At 40.1% G+C, this 19,246-nt stretch overlaps 1 protein-coding gene across 7 annotated transcripts in view; it reads left to right on the forward strand.

Moving 5' to 3' along the window:
- Window positions 1-19,246, forward strand: part of SDK1 (sidekick cell adhesion molecule 1) — a 580,479-nt gene that overhangs the window by 147,621 nt on the left and 413,612 nt on the right. For all 7 annotated transcript variants that reach the window (XM_083711227.1, XM_083711231.1, XM_083711232.1 and 4 more), the window contains exon 5: window positions 3,943-4,090. In XM_083711227.1, the coding sequence (XP_083567353.1) occupies window positions 3,943-4,090 (148 nt within the window). The remainder of the gene's footprint in view (window positions 1-3,942; window positions 4,091-19,246) is intronic.

The following is a 19,246-nucleotide window of genomic DNA, read 5'->3' on the forward strand; positions in this document are numbered from 1 at the left end:
ATGATAGAGGAAACCAGTTTCCAGTGTAGGCACTAGTTGTCCTAAAACCTCTGATAAGGAAATTGACAAAGAAAACTCACATTACACCAGGACTGGCGAGACACTGCCGCTGTTCCAAGCGAATCCCTGCCATATCCAGTGTGTGCTCAGTGTGGAGGGGAGGGAAAAACTGCACACAGCAAAAAATATAAAGACAGGAGAAAAATGGCAGCTCTCCTGGCAATACCGCCACAGCCCACCAGCCAGTCACTGTACTGGGAGGGACATCCACAGGCCACCCACACAGAAAGAGTCAATGAATATATAATGGAGATGTTCTCTCCCCAGTACACCTCCTGCACCACAGCAGTCAAAGCACAAAAGGACACCACTGTGCACCTACACCAGCAGCCCCAGTGGGACAGCCAGAAATGACTCAGGCTTCCCTCCAGGCATTTAAACATAAGAACATAATAATAGTCTTGCTGGATCTGGCCAGTGGCCGTCCTAGTCCAATATCCTGTTCTCACAGTGGCCAACCAGATGCTTGTGGGAAACGTGCAAGTGGGACTCAAGCTGAGGAGTGTCCCCCCCCCTCCTGTGGCTTCCAGCAACTGGTAATCTGTTTTTCCTCAAAAACAGTCAGTTCCCAAAGGCCTGTTCATGGAAGGAAAGCAAGGGGGGAAGCCAGTCTGACTTCTCTAGGGAGGGAATTCCAAAGCCTAGTAGGACTGAGAGCAGGATGGGTTCATTCAGACAGCCCGGACCTAAGCCATATGGGGCTTTGTAAGTCATAGCTAGGGACATAGGTGGTGCTGTGGGTTAAACCACAGAGCCTAGGACTTGCCGATCAGAAGATTAGAGGTTCGAATCCCCCCCACGGGGTGAGCTCCCATCGCTCGGTCCCTGCTCCTGCCAACCTAGCAGTTCGAAAGCATGTCAAAGTGCAAGTAGATAAATAGGTACCGCTCCAGCAGGAAGGTAAATGGGGTTTCCGCGCGCTGCTCTGGTTCTCCAGAAGTGGCTTAGTCATGCTGGCCACATGACCCGGAAGCTGTACACCGGCTCCCTTGGCCAATAAAGCGAGATGAGTGCCGCAACCCCAGAGTCGGCCACAACTGGACCTAATGGTCAGGGGTCCCTTTACCTTTACCTAAGTCATAGCCAGCACTTTGAATTGTGCCTGGAAACAGACTGGCGACCAGTGGAGAAGTTGTCATGTGTTCCTTATAACTGGCCCCGGCCAACAATGGCTCTTTGAACCAGCTGAAGTTCCTGAGCACTTTTCAATGGCAGCCCCACATAGAGTGTGTTATAGTAATCCAAACAGGATGCAATTAAGGTGTGTGTCACCATGCTTCTAGCTTGCAATGAATTACATTTAAAGTATTTTTCTATACATGTCAAAGTTTAAATTCATAACATTCCTGGAAAAACATCAACAACGTTCTTAGGCAACCTTTATGGTGCAGACCATCATTATACCCCTGAAATAATTAGCTGAGTTGTAAATTAATGCAGACCGAGACACATAAGAATTGCTAAACAATTCTTAATTAGAAAATGTCTGAATTGTGAAAGCTAAACTGATCATTTAACAACAGGGTTAATTAGGACTACTTGCATGGTTCAATACTTCTTTTTAAGTAGGTAATCTGATTACAATAGTAAACAAAAGATGCAGACTTTGCGAACTATATGCAGTTAATTATTTTAATCCTAGAAAAATCACACCGGCAATTAAAGCCTCTTCGGAGTAAGACCCTCCTCTCGGGAAGGGAGGGAGTTTATGGGAGTCAGATGAGGTTGGGGTGTGGTTCCAAAAGCTCCACTCAAAAACTCCTAGGTTGGAAGAGCCGCTAGAACAATGTCTGTGTACCTGCTCAGTGCCCGTCTTCCGATCTCCTGTTTATGTTGTACCTACCCATAGACTGCTCTATCCTTGCCTCTTGCCTGACCCTTTGTTGTGCACTCCATTTGCTTGGATTGGTGATGGATACTGCTTTGGCTGCTGCTGGCAAGCTCCCTGTTTACTTAGAAGCCCAGTGGTAACAGGACATATGAGCCAAGCTGGCAATTAAGTTCTTTCTCTCAATTTCCCCATTTTCAGGTGGATGTCTGCTGGGGAAAAAGAGAGAGAGAGACTACTTGTGGAATATCTCCACCCCCTTGTTCAGCCTGGACACTGACATCCAGCTATGAGGGGCTTTCAGTGGTTCCCTCATTGTGAGAAGTGAAGTTGCAGGGAACCTGGCAGAGAGCCTTTTCAGTAGTTGTGCCCATTCTGTGGAACACCCTACCATCAGATGTTAAAAAATTAAACAATGAAATGACTTTTCATAGAAAGATGCCCTGTTTCAGGGTGCGGGGGGGGGGAGTTTGATGTTTCATTTTGTCCCTTTATATTTTGTTGGAAGTTTCCCAGAGTGTCTGGGGTAACTCAGTCAAATGGGCAGGTTGTTATTATTATTATTATTATTATTATTATTATTATTATTATTATTATTATTAGCGTGGTGCCACACCATCTTTCGAAGTGTTGAAGCTTGCTTCATATTTTCTCTCTCATTATTTTAGTATTTATTTATAGCCTTCCACATCTACTGTATGTCTCAAGGCTGTGTCCAGGTGGTTTTAGGGTGGCATGACCGGGAGTTGCACTGGTCGCTGCACTGCAGGGGCACCAAATGCTGTAGAACAAAGCATGAGAGGTGTGTATTTGAGTGTGTGCGCACCAAATTCCAGCCTTATTCAGGGCGCTGAAGTTTGATAGCTCCAAGTCTGTCACTGGCAGTGTACAATATAAAATGGAGCAACCCCCCCCCCAAAAAAAAAGAAAGAAAAAAAGAAAAAGAAAAAAGGAAAGGCAAAAACATTTTTTAAAAAAGATGAATTTAAAAACTACAGAAAATAGATACCCATGGCAGAAACTTAGGCACCTGATCCACCAATGACGATAAAATTAACGTCAATAGTTTTTATCCCTATTGTCACTATTATTATTTTTTCTCCTTTTAGCTTTTATCTTGTATAGTTTAGCTTGTATAGTTGGTTTGATCAGTGCTGATGTTTTATTTTGGCAATGTTTATTTCTGGATTGCATTCTTGTAGTGGAGAGGTGGTATAGATTTCTATTAAAATGAAGATTCCAGTACCAACTTACTTAGGGGATGCAGGTGGCACTGTGGGTTAAACCACAGAGCCTAGGAGTTGCCAATCAGAAGGTCAGAGGTTCAAATCACTGCGATGGGGTGAGCTTCCATTACTCGGTCCCTGCTCCTGCCAACCTAGCAGTTTGAAAGCACGTCAAAGTGCAAGTAGATAAATAGGTACCGCTCTGGCGGGAAGGTAAAAGGCATTTCCGTGCGCTGCTCTGGTTCGCCAGAAGCGGCTTAGTCATGCTGTCCACATGACCCAGAAGCTGTTTGCCGGCTCCCTCGGCCAGTAAAGTGAGATTAGCGCCACAACCCCAGAGTCGGTCACGACTGGACCTAATGGTCAGGGGTCCCTTTACCTTTTTACCCCTTACTTGCCCAAAGTCCCCGTGAAAGTGCTACCATAGAATTGCAATGTAAAGCTGTTTTGCTTACATGCACCTTAGGAGTGTTTTTTTATATTGCAAAATTACATTTTAGAAGCTCTTCTGCTGTTAAATGTGTCAATTTTCAATTGGGGGGAAAAGTCAATTGCCTGTCCAAGGAAATGCAAGCATGCCTTAGTGCTGACGGAGACATTTCTTGGGTGTCCTCCTAGAGTCACTGGGCTTTGCCTCATGCCTCGGTACACACCCGCAAACTTGCACTCCTCAGCACTACCCCAAGGTTGTTATCTCTTGCTGCTTAATTATGGCAATGCCAATGACTGCTATAAAACATAATTATTATTCTCTGTGACCCCTTTTTAAAAAAGAGGCCTCATGTAAGATGAAACTTCTGGGTTTCTTAATGTAACTTCTCTTTGCAGACATGGGGAATTTCCAGGATGAGGACCAGAGGAAAACAGTGTCTGAAGGGCAAGCCACAATCCTAAACTTTCCACACATCACAAGCTACCCCAGACCGCAAGTGACTTGGTTTAGAGATGGGCACAAGATTATACCAAGCAGCAGAATGTGAGTTAAAGTAAATTATTGTTTGAAATATGACTAATTGCACTTGATAATGTTGCTTACATGTTAAGCACCCTGATTAAGCTCTGGAGATAATAAAGCAAGCTAATGCATCTGTATAGTGGAGATATGTGGGTGTTTTAGGAGTGGGTCTAAAACCCTTCAGCAGAATAATTTCTGTGATGATAATATTTTGGCCTACTGCTGTAGCAGCCTGATCCTTGCTCTTTCTAACCATTGTTTTGGCATGCTTTTAGGAAAGCACACTATTATCCGACTAGCAATGATTTCCGGTATTTACTTATAAAATGGGGTTTTGCATACCGTGCTGCTGTGCTTGATACTCTTTTCTTTGACAATGAAATGGCAATTAGTTTTTGTTTTCTTTTATACTCTTTTACCCTGAATGACAGTGTTTCCCCCCCCCCCTTTGGTCTAATTAGCACTTCACCCATTCATAGTGAAACAGTTGCACTCTGATTACCTAAGCATTGTCTCTAGGTGTACCAGTGTTCTCAATTTTGACACATCTAAAATGCCAATCTGATTTTAACTTGAGCTTTACCCTTCCTGTTAATTAGGGTATTTTAAAACATATTTTAGTCCTCCAGCATTTCCCTTATGTAATTTAGTTAGCAATTAATGGATCATCAAGGCTTTTTGCATGTAGTGGATCAGCAATGTCAGAAGAGCAATGTACATACATCCAGCTGTCCAAGGAATGTTATAGGAGGATTGTGTGTGTAATAGTTGACTGTAGCTCCTTGTCTCTTGCCGTTAAGCCCTCTATGACCGCCCCCCCTCCTTATCTCTCCACTCTTATATCATGATATGTCTCTGGCAGGGCTGGATTTAGGTTTGATGAGGCCCTAAGCTACTGAAGGTAATGGGGGCATTTATATGTCCAGCCGTCCTTTATCAACAACAAATTGTTGCTGTTTTTTGTGTTGAATATATGCTATATGGTAATTTATGGGCCTAATAGGTATCTAAAGCCATTTGCACATAACAAAATATGTATTTTACCAAAGTAATCGTTGATCTGAAAAACAATTAAGAAGATGTATATTAATAGTGAAATTTTTGGGGGCCCTCAAGAGAGGGGACCCTAAGCTATAACTTGTTTAGTTTGTACATTAATCCAGCACTGGTCTCTGGCCATTAGCTTCACTCCTCAGAAGTTTCCTGGCTCCTCCCTAAAAATTGTCATTCATTTCATTAGTTATATGTTGCTTCTCAGGGATGTTCCTTCCCTGAGGTACCTCACAACTTATTAAAACAAAGCATAAGATAACACAAATATAAAACTATAATGTAAAACACAGCTAATCTAAAACAGTATTAGAAGAAAATAATAGACTTAAACTCACTCAAAAGCTGGCTGGCTTTCTTTTAAAAATCTGTAGGGTTCTCCTAAAAAGCAGCAGAGAGGAAGCCATATGCATCTCCCTGGCAAAGAGGTTTCAGAAGTGATGGGGTCATGACAGGAAAGGCTCTGTCTCTTGTACCTACCAGCCTAATATTTTTTGCTGAAGGACCAGAGAACAGGGCCTCAGAAGCCAAGAGTAAGGCTCTGGCAGGTTGATATGAGTGCAGGTAGCCCTGCAGATGGCCTCAAAAGATTCCTCCTCCTGCTGCCCTATAATCTGTGGAAATGCCTCCTGGAACACCTGCATGATACTATGTCTCTTGCTTCAAATCCCTCCCCCAAACCTACTTTTTATTTGAAGCCTTTGGCACAATCCCATCTGTACTGTAACATAACTCCTTGCTACTGAAGGTACTGTGTGTTGTTTCCCTGTTCGCCTCTGCCTCTCCTCCATCTTTTGATTGCCCTGTATCAAATTTTAGACACTGAGTTTCTTGGGACAGGGATCTGCCCTCTTGTTCTCTGTAAAAGTACCATGGACACTAATGGCAATTTATTATTAAAAATACTTTTAATCAGGGAGAACATTCTATCTTGTTAATTTTGTTAAACACAATGAATATTTGGTTACCTTTAATTGTATATTAATAAATTTATTAATAATATTAATAAATATTTATAATAAAAAATATTAATAAATATTTTGGGCAAAAAAAGTGAGAGGCACAAATACAAGATGGGTGACACCTGGCTTGGGAGCAGTACATGTGAAAAGGATCTAGGAGTCTTGGTTGACCACAAATTTGACATGAGCCAACAGTGTGACGCGGCAGCTAAAAAAGCCAATGCAATTCTGGGCTGCATCAATAGGAGTATAGCATCTAGATCAAGGGAAGTAATAGTGCCACTGTATTCTGCTCTGGTCAGACCTCACCTGGAGTACTGTGTCCAGTTCTGGGCACCACAGTTCAAGAAGGACACTGACAAACTGGAACGTGTCCAGAGGAGGGCAACCAAAATGGTCAAAGGCCTGGAAACGATGCCTTATGAGGAATGGCTAAGGGAGCTGGGCATGTTTAGCCTGGAGAAGAGGAGGTTAAGGGGTGATATGATAGCCATGTTCAAATATATAAAAGGATGTCACATAGAGGAGGGAGAAAGGTTGTTTTCTGCTGCTCCAGAGAAGCGGACATGGAGCAATGGTTCCAAACTACAAGAAAGAAGATTCCACCTAAACATTAGGAAGAACTTCCTGACAGTAAGAGCTGTTCGCCAGTGGAATTTGCTGCCAAGGAGTGTGGTGGAGTCTCCTTCTTTGGAGGTCTTTAAGCAGAGGCTTGACAACCATATGTCAGGAGTGCTCTGATGGTGTTTCCTGCTTGGCAGGGGGTTGGACTCGATGGCCCTTGTGGTCTCTTCCAACTCTATGATTCTATGATTCTATGATTCTAAACGTTATGCCATTGAATATATGGGGGGCAGCTTTGTCAGAACAAAAGACTAAATATCAAGGCAGTGGAATTCAGGATGGGGTTACTTGGGGTTCCGTTGCTTCAGAAATATAAATGTTAGAATTAAAATGTATCAAAATATAGACAGCACTCACTTAATTTACATTTAAATATCTATTTTTGTTATTTTCCAGGCTTGTATGTACCAATGCTCAGATAGTAAGGATGTAGCCTTACTATCACTGATAAATTTGTAAAGTAGACACTATATATTCTGATGTTTAACATTAACATACTAATTTACTTTTTATTTTTTAAATAATCTGTTGAGAGAGAACTCATTATAGTTCCTGACACATTATCTCATCATTCTTCTTTCGGATATATTTTTGCAAACTTTGTTCATTCCTCCTTATTCTTCCTAATGGTTACTATTGACACCTTAAGATGGTTTCTGTTCCTACTAGAGACACCCTGAACTTGTAATAAGTAGAGAAAATAGTCCAATTTCTTATTCTTCTTTGTGGGTCATTAAGTGGGTCATTAAGTTAAGAACTGTAAGTTATTTAGGCTAGGATAGAAAACCATTATGATTCAGTGAAGAGATGAGTTTTCACCTTCCTTCCCTCGTCAAAAGTCAAGAGAGAGAGCCTGCAAATATGAAACTGCAGTGACTGAAGAAGGGAGTTTTCTTTAAGGGGGAAGAAATGCCCCTGGGCAATTTATTTCAGATACTAAGGATTGTAAATTAAATAGTTTCTTAACTCAAAAATGAATAATCATTTTTTTAAAAAAACCGTTCAACAATGTATTGATTCAGCTGGCAATTTTTTTTTTTAGCTGTGTTTGGCAAGGATTGTTTTTGCTAGCAGTTCATTGCACATTAAATACAGTGTGTAAAACACATGCACACAGAGACCACACTACTCATTGTTACCTCGTCCTTGGCTACATTTCTAGATGGTTCTTCAAGAGATGAGTCATGCTGTATACTCCAAGATGATCCATTTTCACTTTGGTTGTGGCTAGGGTAGCCTCTTTAATGCTCTACAGAAATAATATTAAAAACAGTTCAAAAGTGGGATCTTAAAACTGTAAGGTCACATTCTACCATCTGAAGGTGAGACTTTACTTTCTGATGGCTACATTTTCTCTATTACATTTTCTCTATCCCAGTAATGCTACCAAATTTAGCTTCTGTTTTAATGTGTGTGCTTTTTTACTAGTAAATCACTGAAACTCAGAAGAAATGCAATATTTTTCTTTACTCTTGTCCTATACCTAACAATCTGCATGTTTTGCTTAAGGCTAGAAGCTGGTGCAGTAAAGATGGGATTTAAATTTTCAGAAATGGGATCATGCATTGTGTGTTTCTTTCTTCCATTTAAATAAGTGAAACTTTCTTCTGAGTAAACATGAATAGGTCTTACTTGCAATTGTATTTTTATTATTGTTTAATATGGAGGAATGGTTATTGAAGTTATTGGAGGCAATGTTGATGTGTTTGATTAGAGAAAAATTATTTTTGTTGTTTTTTAATTTTTTTATTTAAAGTTATAACAAAACATATTTTCCAAAAACATATCCTTATTCCCCCCCATTTTTCCTCCCCCACCCCCATAAAACCCATTCCCCACCCCACCCCCCGACTTCCCTCAGTTCCAGTCCTTGGTTTCTCCAGTAATGCTATTTTCTGCATGTTACAGAGTTGTATAGATCCTCCAACTGTTTAGCTAATTATTATCAGTAAAAAATTGTGGATGTTTATTCAAAACCTGCCAAGGAGTCCAGTTCACTTTGTTGCGTCTTCAAATACTTTGTGAAAGGTTCCCATTCATCCTTAAAGTCACAGTTATCCTTGTCCCGTAGCTTATGTGTCAATTTTGCCAGTTCTGCATAATCCATCAATTTTTCTTGCCATGATTCTTTAGTTGGGATTTCTTCAGTTTTCCATCCTTGTGCTACCAGAACTCTCACGGCCATTGTCGCATACATGAAGACAATCCCCAACAAAAATGCCTCGGGTTTTTAACAAATGTTAAATGGAACATTTTCTTCAGTTCATTGTATATCATTTCCCAAAATTTTTAAATTACTTTACAATACCACCACATATGATAAAATGTTCCCTCCTTTTCCTTACACTTCCAACATATGTTTGAACTAGTTTTGTACATTTTCCCTAGCTGCACTGGTGTTGTATACCATCTGTACATCATCTTCATGTAGTTCTCCTTCAATAGTGAACAATCTGTAAATTTTAAGTCAGTTTTTCATAATTTAACCCAATCCTCCATCATAATGTTGAGAAAAACTATTGTTAATTGTTTTGGACTTTTTGTGGGAAAAAGAAAGGGAAAGAATTTGAGAGATTTGGGTCTGAAGATTGAGAAAATATTGCCTAACAGAAAGTAGAATAGTTGGATGTCATCCTAGAGTGAATGTTTTGAATAATTTCTTTTATGTAACTGACAGTCGGAAAACTAGAAGTCCTTTTAATCTTTTCTTTTCTTCTTTCATTCTTTTCTTTCCTTCTTTCTTCTTCTTTTATTTTTCCTTTGGTGTCCTCTGCTCTGAGCCATTATTGGGGTCCGAGGATTACACTCACACATGGAGGTGATGGATGGATGGAAACACCCTGAGTGGGAGGAAAGGAAGGAAGACCTCTCAGGGTGAGAGATTAGGAGAAGAAGGGAAAGCTCCCAGGTGAAAGCTGGGAGGGCTCACCATTTTCTTTGTGAGACAAGGGTTAAGAAATACCTTTAAGAGAGGACTCTGTGTTTTCTTTCTCTGTTTTTGTTTTTGTTTATTTTATTTTATCTTTAACAAAAACTTAATGAAGAAAAAAGAAAAGAAAAGTTCCAATGTATTTTAACAGCCTTAGGGTGTTTTGACCGATAGCATTTCACATCTAACCTTATGCAATTAAACAACTTTATTGCTTCATGGAGAAAGATGCTTTGCTGATTGGAGTTCCTTGTTCAGACAGTCAACTGAGTCAGCTTCATTAACTCTGAACTCCCAAAATTCGTGATCTTGCCCTGTCCAATACAGCTTGAAAGCATTCAAGCAACGGAGGACGGTGACCAAGATGATTAAGAGTCTGGAAATCAAGCCTTGAGGAACAGTTGAGGGAGTTGCGTATGTTTAGCCTGGAAAAGAGGAGACTGCCAGGAAATATGATGCCATCTTCAAATATCTAAAGGACTGTCACAAGGACTATGGAGCAAGCTTGTTTTCTCCTGCTCTGAAGGGTAGAACTCGAACCAATGGATTCAAGGTACAATAAAGGAGATTCTGACTAAACAATCAGAAAAACTTTCTGAACAGTGAGAACTGTTCAACAGTGGAATGATCCCTCCCAACTCTGCAGTTCTATGGTTCAATGAAAGATCAGTTATTCTGGGAAGCAAAAGCCTCCATGCTGTATTTAGCCAGGTTCCTCTAGCAGCAAAAGAAGAAATTTAATATTCTCAAGAGAGAGTGCACACATTATTGTGGTTTTAAGGGATGGATTGGGGAGGACAAGTTTACCTCCATCCCATATCATCTACGAACTGTGGCAAGCTTCTCACATTGCCTAATTATGGGGTCAACATAGTTGTACTCCATGGGAAAAGAGGTTACCTGTTCATTGAGTCATCCTGATCTTTTCTATTGGTGGTGCATAGCAAACTTGAGCAAATTGGCTTGCAGCTCCTGGGCAATTTGGCTGAAGAGTTAATATTCCACATTAATTCTTTCCCATTAAGGCTGTTCTCCAGGCTCCTGTTAGTTAACATTGAACTTTTGATTGTGAACTTGCCTTAGCACAGCTTATCAGTAGCATTTGATAAATACCTATCTTAGCAAAGCTTATCTTTGAGTTCTCCTGTTGTGTATTTCTACAAATATCAGAATATTGTTTTGACTTTTTCTAAATTGTGGAAATCTAGATGCCTTCATTGTCATAGTGCACTGTAAAGTGATAGGTATTAGGCTGCTTCTGAACTAATTTATTGGCTTCTGCATTAAACTGTTTTGGATTTTTTTATTAATTATGCTGCCCAGTGCTTTGGTAGTCATTTCTCATATTTATTAAATAGTTCTTTAATGCATGCTGTACTTGAAATGCTGCATCTAAAGGCTCCCTTGTGCTTGCTGGATCACTGCTCTGAAGATCGGAAGTGAAGTTATATCTTTTTAAGACTTTATCTAGAAGGTGTCTATAGAGAAGTAGAATGCATGATTTGCTCCCTTCTTAAATCCATCCACAGTAAATATTCTGCACTGCTTTCATCCATTTGGTACTTGCTGATTTCCTTGAGGATTTTCTGATACACCAGCTATTGTAGATGCCACCCCTGCTCAACTGTGATAGGATGATTTACCATTCTTGTGCCAGGAATGTAGTAATCCAATTTACTAATTTTGATCTCTTCATTACATGTTATCATTTTAAGCTCTTTAAGTTGTTTCAGAATCTTTTGGGTTTGCTTATATGTTTCACTTCTTATATTTATAGACAGAAAAAACTCTCACTAGGTGGTTGCTTTTTTATTTGAGTCGTGCTGCTATTTAAATTAATTTACAGTCTTCAGTATCTGAAAGACTGTAAATTAGCCTGGTTATTAGTTTTTTTCTTCAAGAAAATCTTCATCCTAGCAGTTAATGGAATTATTTTTGATATAGAACAAGTTCAGTTCAAGTTATTGTTTGATAATCAGTAACATTTGAGATGTATAACTTTATGACTAGTTTGCTAGGGCAACCAGAAGAACAATTAGTAAAGCATTTTTATCAGATAAGATCTTTTATATAACTGAACAGATGGCTAAGTTTTTCCTAATTACCTTGCACAGAAAAGGGCAACTGACCATATTAACAAAACTGGAGAAACTGTATATTTTGTGTATAGTTTGTGCTCTGCATTTTAACTTGAATAGGTCTTATGACTGTAATAAAGTTATGGATTGCCGGACAAAAATTATCAGCAAGTGTAGCTCATCAAAAGTGACAGAGATATTTCATTCTCCTTGGCTTTTTTGCAAGAACAAGGAAGTCATCAGAATCACCTCAATTGTATTTCTTCTTCAGCTGTATGATGGGTGTCCAAAGGCTGCCCCATGCTGTCTGGCATAGGTAAAGGTAAAGGAACCCCTGAGTGTTAGGTCCAGTCATGGATGACTCTGGGGTTGCAGTGCTCATCTTGCTTTACTGGCCAAGGGAGCCGGCGTACAGCTTCCGGCTCATGTGGCCAGGATGACTAAGCCGCTTCTGGCAAACCAGAGCAGCGCACGGAAATGCCGTTTACCTTCCTACTGGAGTGGTGCCTATTTAGCTACTTGCACTTTGACGTGCTTTCGAACTGCTAGGTTGGCAGGAGCTCCTCAAGGGCACACTTAGTGTTTCTGTCTGTGCAAAGTCAAGACATGTGCAGCAGGGCTTCCTCTGGCTGTCTCACCCTCAAAACCTGTGAGGAATTCTCCCACTCCCAATGCTAGTCATTCACAAGAGTGGCCCAAGCAGTTTCTCTTAAAAATCAGGCTAGTAGCCAGATTTCTGCAGGGTTGAAATTATGTTTAATTTTACATAAATTGCTATATTTTAGTTGCATTGTATTCAGATTGCTATAAAGAAGAAGCATGTAGCCAGTATTTTTCCATAGGTAGCTGATGTTTTTCAACCCAAGGTTGTGGTAGGCTACCTTGTGGCTGGGTCTTATGTTTGGATCACAAGTTGAATCACAAGACGATGAAAGAAGCTGCAACCTGAGTGTCTTTGCTAATGTTTATATGTGCAATCAAGCTGCTTGCATTATACAGACACACAAAGAATTGCATGTAGCAGTTGGTCTTTGGGTGTTGCAGTAGAAGAAAGCGGGAGAAACAATATTTTTATTTTTTTTGTTAGAAAGCTACATTTTAGTAAAAGATGTTTAAAGGCTCACACTGGGACTAGTGTAAAAAAGTTTATAAGACTGAAAACAATGTATCTTTTGCTATTTGTAACATTTTAAACCAGGTTTTGCAAGGAAAGGAACTTATTTCTTGTGTTAAAGAAGATTTATTCCTGTGCAAAGGTCACATCAGAGATCTTCCTCTGGTGCAATATGTAACATGCAGATCCCATCAATTGTCAAGCTGATTTGCCACATGATCAAGAAGGTTTTCCAAAAATGATAAATGAAGACTAGCCTGCTGTTATTTCTCAGCAGAATCTTAAGGCCTCACTTAAGAAGGAATGGGCTGAATCCTTTTGGGCAAGGAACCCACTGAGCACCAAATTCAATGGGCTGGCCAGTCTCTAGCAGGCAGATCTTATCAGTCAGGAAGGGTAAGAATTAAGTATACATGTGGTCAGCTGGGCCTCTCCAAGCTACTTGTCCACACACTTTGGAAAGCACATGACCCTGTAGCCATCCTATGCATGTGTAAAATAAAGTAATATTGTAATTAATTTAGAATTGCATAAAGCAATATTGCCTGTTTGTGCATTTATCATAGTTGACTGAGCACCTATCTCAAAAGCTCTCTGCCTTTTGGCACTTTACCAGAAATACCAAGACCTATGCAATGCAGATTCACATGGGCCTCTATGTTTCAACAAAAGTAGTTCAGTGCGTGCTTGTTTTGTAAGTGGCTATTGTTTATATTTTTGTGGCTTTTCATAAGCTGCCCTGAGCATCAAATGATAAGGCAGTGTATGGTACAGATTTATGGTAGGTGTACATTTGAAGCCATGCTTTCTCTGCAGTAGCAAAGCTGCAAGGAGACTAGTTGCTCATGCAAAATCCAATACAACCTTGATTTGAAAGAGAAAATTATCTTAATTTTATCTTGTCTCATAAAGAGATTAGTATATAATTTTTCCCTTGGGTGATTGTAGGTATGTACTAGTGTCAATCTGAGGAAACAAACACTGCAGGTGCTTATCATAGTAGACAGGAATGCATGTTTTAGAAAGTGCCAGGCTTCTACTTAACTATAGGTTGTTTCCATCAAAGTGCATTCCTTTCTCTTCCAGCCAAGAACAGGAGTGTCTTATACCTCTTACACGTATCATCCTCTTATGGTGTCCTATAATTGCTGCAATACACAGATGAAACACCTCAAACTTTCAGATTCTGTTGACGTGTTAAGCTTGCTTGTGCAATAATATCAGCAGCCTGTCACATGCAGGTGGCTAGATCTTCCTAGGTGAATTATATACAATCTAGGTATTATTGTGTGTTTAAATGCTAGAAATACCATCCAGCTCTATCACTGAAGGCTCAAGTAGCTTCAGTTTCTTCAAAACAAGACAGTCCCTGCCCCCAGGCTTACAATCTAAAAAATGATGCAACACACAAGGGAAAGGGGGCAGGGAAGGAAGGTGAAAACCAAAACCAAAACTCAGGCACCAGTTTCTAAACAGTTGCTCCTATAATGATTAGCTGGCATAGTTGAGGGGCAGGAGGTGCCTGGTGAATTTCTGGTGAAATGAGCCCTGCTTCCCAGCTCTCCCACCCCTGGAATTTTGTCAGGGCAGATTTATATAATCACAAACAAAAAATATTGTATATGTGAGGAGTGTTCACAAGAGTTGGTACAGCTGAACTAATACAAAGCTGTTGACCTCATCCATCGGTGGGGAGCCTAAACAAGGAAATTCCTAACCTCATATGTCTTTGTAATTGTTCTGTTGAAGTCTTTATTAACATCTTTTCATGCATGTAATGTTGTCAGGCATATTGTGCCCTTTCTTGCTAAGATAGATTGGCAAAGACTGCAATGGAACACTTAGAACATCATAGCTATAGTCGGTTACCTTCATATGGATAGGAAAGGAGGCAAATAAATAAATAAATAAAACTTTGAAAATCACCTGCTAGGGCTTGCAGCTTTTGCTTTGATTATGCAATGGCTCAGCTTAATGTTCTATCTATCCATTTTTCACTTGAAAACAAACCCCACTTTATTGTACGTGTGCTGAACCAATAGCAGTGCTGCACTTCTCTGCAAATATTAGCCTGCCTTACAGCTTATGCCAGTTGCACATAATTGCATTTCACATATACCAGATAATACTTTAATTAAAATTGTGATAATTAGCATGTATTTTTAATGAACAATAAATTCTGAGATTGCCAAGCCAATGGTGCATTTTCTGAATAATACTGCTGCTTATGGTGGGGGGAGAAAAGAAAATGAAGCTTTTAAATATGCAAGGTTTATTTTTAGAATGTCAGTATTTATCCATACATACATTAAAACTCCCAGATCTGTATAGGTTGCCTTCTTGAGCTACGCAGCTAGAGATATAAAAGCCAACACAATGAAGCTTCCCTCCCATTGTTAGGGTTTAATTTGAGTAAGTCTTACAAACCCTGCCTCCTAAATCATCTCAGTCTGTTATGGCCTCTTCAAATATGCTTTCCACTGCTGGGTGGCTGTTAATGCTTCATTACCTGCCTCATTTCCACCCTGGATGTAGACATAAAAGTTTATCTTGTTGCCAGCAATGGATGTTGATGTGCCATAACTATTCCAACATGCAAAGGGCCTATGTTACACATATGCTCACTGACCTAGAAGTCCTGTGTGTGTTGGTTTTAATTTGGTTAAAATGGGGGGGGGGGAACCTAGCTATCGTAAAATTTTAAAAAAGAGAATTCATTGGCTATCTAAGATCCAGGTTTGGGGCAAGAACTCTTTGGTGAGAGAGCCCCAGCAGTGATTGAAAATCACAAAACATGTAGCAAAGTAAAGAATGGAAATCTAGGCTTCTAGACCTTTAAAATATCTCCTCCTAAGTTTCTTACTTACAATCTCTTCACAGGTCAGATTCATGGCTTTTTTTATGCAACAGTAGGAAAAAACAGGCTTAGGTTCCCCAAAAGGTAAATGTTTCTAAATTATTTGTATAGAAACACAAATATGGTTTGCTTAAGCCACACTGTCTAAGTTTGGGGCATCCAGCTTAGACCTCCTTCATGTGGTGAAAGTAAAAAACCAAAGAATTTGGTTCCTTTCCTCCCATGGTGAGGGGGTGCAACCTAGCTAATCCTGGTAGGATTCATGCATTTTTTTTAGAGTTGAGCATGTTGGTTGTATGAGGCAGATATATCCCAAAGTGTGTGAGTAGGATGTTCAGAAAGGATCCTTTTGGGACACATATCTAACAGTGATCGTAGTAATTAAAGTGAAAAGCACATAGTTTAGTACATTTCAAGGAGCGAAAAAGTATATCAGTACTACAGGCCATGACCTCTTCTCTTATAGTTTTTCTATAGATCTCTCTTGATGATCATTGACCTCTCTGCCTTTCCTGCCTTTCTTTATGTACTTTCAGAGACATTTCTTTTGTTGAGTAGCAGCAAGACAAGAGATCAAAAAAGCTAAATCAACAACCAGTGTCCACAACACCGCTGCCAGGCAGGCCTTTTGTGCTATCAGAGCAAATAATCACTTGGCCTTCCCTGCCTCCCTTCATGCCATTGTGGTGATGTTCAGAGAGCTGGTGCTGGCCACAATGCTATCTTGGCTCTGCACTGACTGTCCCTGTACAACTGGTCATGTTGTGCCAATGCCTGATGATCGTCTTCCAAAGCAACTACTCTATTCCAAACTTAAAAATGGAAAGCGCAATGCTGATGGTCAACAAAAGAGATTTAAAGACTGTCTCAAGGCAAATCTAAAAAAATGTAATATAAACACCAACAATTGGGAAACGCTTGCCTGCGAGCGCTTCAGTTGGAGAACAGTCTTTACCAAAGGTGCCATGGGCTTTGAAGACACTTAAACTCAGGACACAAGGGAGAAATGTGCTAAGAGGAAGGCATGCTTGGCAAATCCACACTGTGATCAACTCCCGCCTGGAAACCAATGTCCTCACTGTGGAAGGACATGTGGATCCAGAATTGGCATCCACAGTCACTTATGGACTCACTGTTAAAACTGTGTTTATGGAAGGCAATCTTACTCAGCTACGAGTGACTGCCAAAGAAGAAAGAAGAAGAAGACTCTCCCCCCTTTCCAAGAGCTGCAGCTTAATGCTTCTAGAAATCACAAGTAGGAAAAGAAGAAAGTGTGTACCTGGCTACCTATCAATGGAATGTCTTTGGGGCATATTTATATCACAAATGTATGCCAGTTTTACTTCAGTTGAAGTGTGGTCGCTTCTTCATTGTGGTGAGAAAATAAACCTAGGAAAAACAGCAGGCTTGCTCTTCATTGAGTGTTCATTCATTTTATTTATTTAAGGCATGGATCGCCTTTTGCATGCATCTTAAGGCCATTTATAAGCATGCCATAAAAGCAGCTAAAAATAGTTGTTAAAGCAGTACGAACTACAACACAAAATGAGTTTAAAAACAATACAGAATGGACACCTAAGGCAGAGAGTTTTTCACTGAACTGGAAAAGCTTGCCAAAACAAAAGTATCTTTAAGTGTTACTGGAAAGTGCAGATAGTGGGAGTCTGTCATATCTCTACAGGGATGCTGTTCCACAAAAGTCAGGCAACCATATTCATGCTCATATTATTTGCCCGAAACTGCAGAGGTTATATGGCAACAACTGTTTGTTCAGCATTCCTTTTGATATGTCTGCTCAGAGGTTATTTTTTATCGTTTTTTTCCATTGGATTTATATTCCACTCCTTGTCAATTTTGAGATCCCAGAGTGGGTAACAACAATTTTCTTTAAAAATTATTTAAACAAAATTCAAAATAATCTGCAACAAACACATACAAAGTGGCCAGCAATAATGATCAGAACCTACCCCTTCGAAATATGGCTGCAATTACCAAAGCCTTCCCCAACAACACGATAACATGAAATTAAAAGATGCCTGCTTCTTGGGAGAAAAGCAGTGACAAACCTAGACAGCATCTTAAAAAGCAGAGACATCACCTTGCCAACAAAGGTCCATATAGTTAAAGCTATGGTTTTCCCAGTAGTGATGTATGGATGTGAGAGCTGGACCATAAAGAAGGCTGATCACTGAAGAATTGATGCTTTTGAATTCTTGTGCTGGAGGAGACTCTTGAGAGTCCCATGGACTGCAAGAAGAGCAAACCTCTCCATTCTGAAGGAAATCAGCCCTGAGTGCTCACTGGAAGGACAGATCCTGAAGCTGAGGCTCCAATACTTTGGCCACCTCATGAGAAGACTCCCTGGAAAAGACCCTGATGTTGGGAAAGATGGAGGACACAAGGAGAAGGGGATGACAGAGGATGAGATGGTTGGATAGTGTTCTTGAAGCGACTAACATGAGTTTGACTAAACTGTGGGAGGCAGTGGAAGACAGGAGTGCCTGGCATGCTCTGGTCTAGGGGGTCACAAAGAGTCAGACACGACTAAATGACTAAACAACAACAACATCTGACAAAATATCTCCCACTGGCTGCCAATAAAAATGGGGAAAGAAAATTTGTTTTAAATTGGTGTCAAAGATGGCCTAAGATGATGCTCACTGTATTTCAAAACCTTCCATTATACATGTACATATCAGGATGTCGCCTCTATCTGTGCAAGAAGAGGCTCCAAGAGGAAATGGAAACCAGAGCCCCACCCCCTCACTGGAGTTATACAACATTGCCAGCTAGTGGTTGTTATCCTGCATTTTCCAGGGCATTTTTCCTAATGGGCTCTTTTCATGTTTAAACAAGTGCTGGGATAATCACACTAGAAAGTGTGGGATAACAACCAGATCTTGTGCAAACAGACAGCCTGCCTGGAAGCAACCGGATTCTGAAGTCTGAGTAAATTTGTGTAGGGAAACCAGCTTGATAATTACAGAATCTATTGCCATCTTCTTCTGTATACCCAACAAAAGTGACAGTTCCAGTGCCTGTAAGGCATGTGGTATGATGCAGGGACTCGGTGCATTTTAAGGGTTCCCATCTGCAAAGTAGGTAACAGTTTCTAATTCCCCCTAATACTGATAGCATTGGTACTGATAACTCTGGAAAGTATCCAACTACATAAAAAAGTTCTGCTTGTGCAAGTCCTTTCCACTACTCAGTGGAACTCTCTCTCTCTCTCTCTCTCTCTCTCTCTCTCTCTCTCTCTCTCTCATAATTTGTTTTATTTGATTTTCAAAAATAAAGAGAGAAAAAAGAGAAAAAAGATAAGCTTACATCAAAAGATCATACAAATTCCGCATGTCAAGATTACGCTGAATCTTCTGACCCCCCCATCCCCTCCATGAGTCCTCTTAATTCTATTTTCAACTGCATAGCAATACTTCTCCGATTTTTCATCTTCCTAAGTTATCTGTACATTAAGTTATCTGTTACATTACAAGTGTATTTAGAATACTGTTAATGCTTTAACCTGTTTGCAATGATTTTGTATATATGTTACAAACTTTCCC

This window comes from Podarcis gaigeae, assembly GCF_964106915.1.
Source record: "Podarcis gaigeae genome assembly, chromosome: 14".
Lineage (NCBI taxonomy): Eukaryota > Metazoa > Chordata > Lepidosauria > Squamata > Lacertidae > Podarcis > Podarcis gaigeae.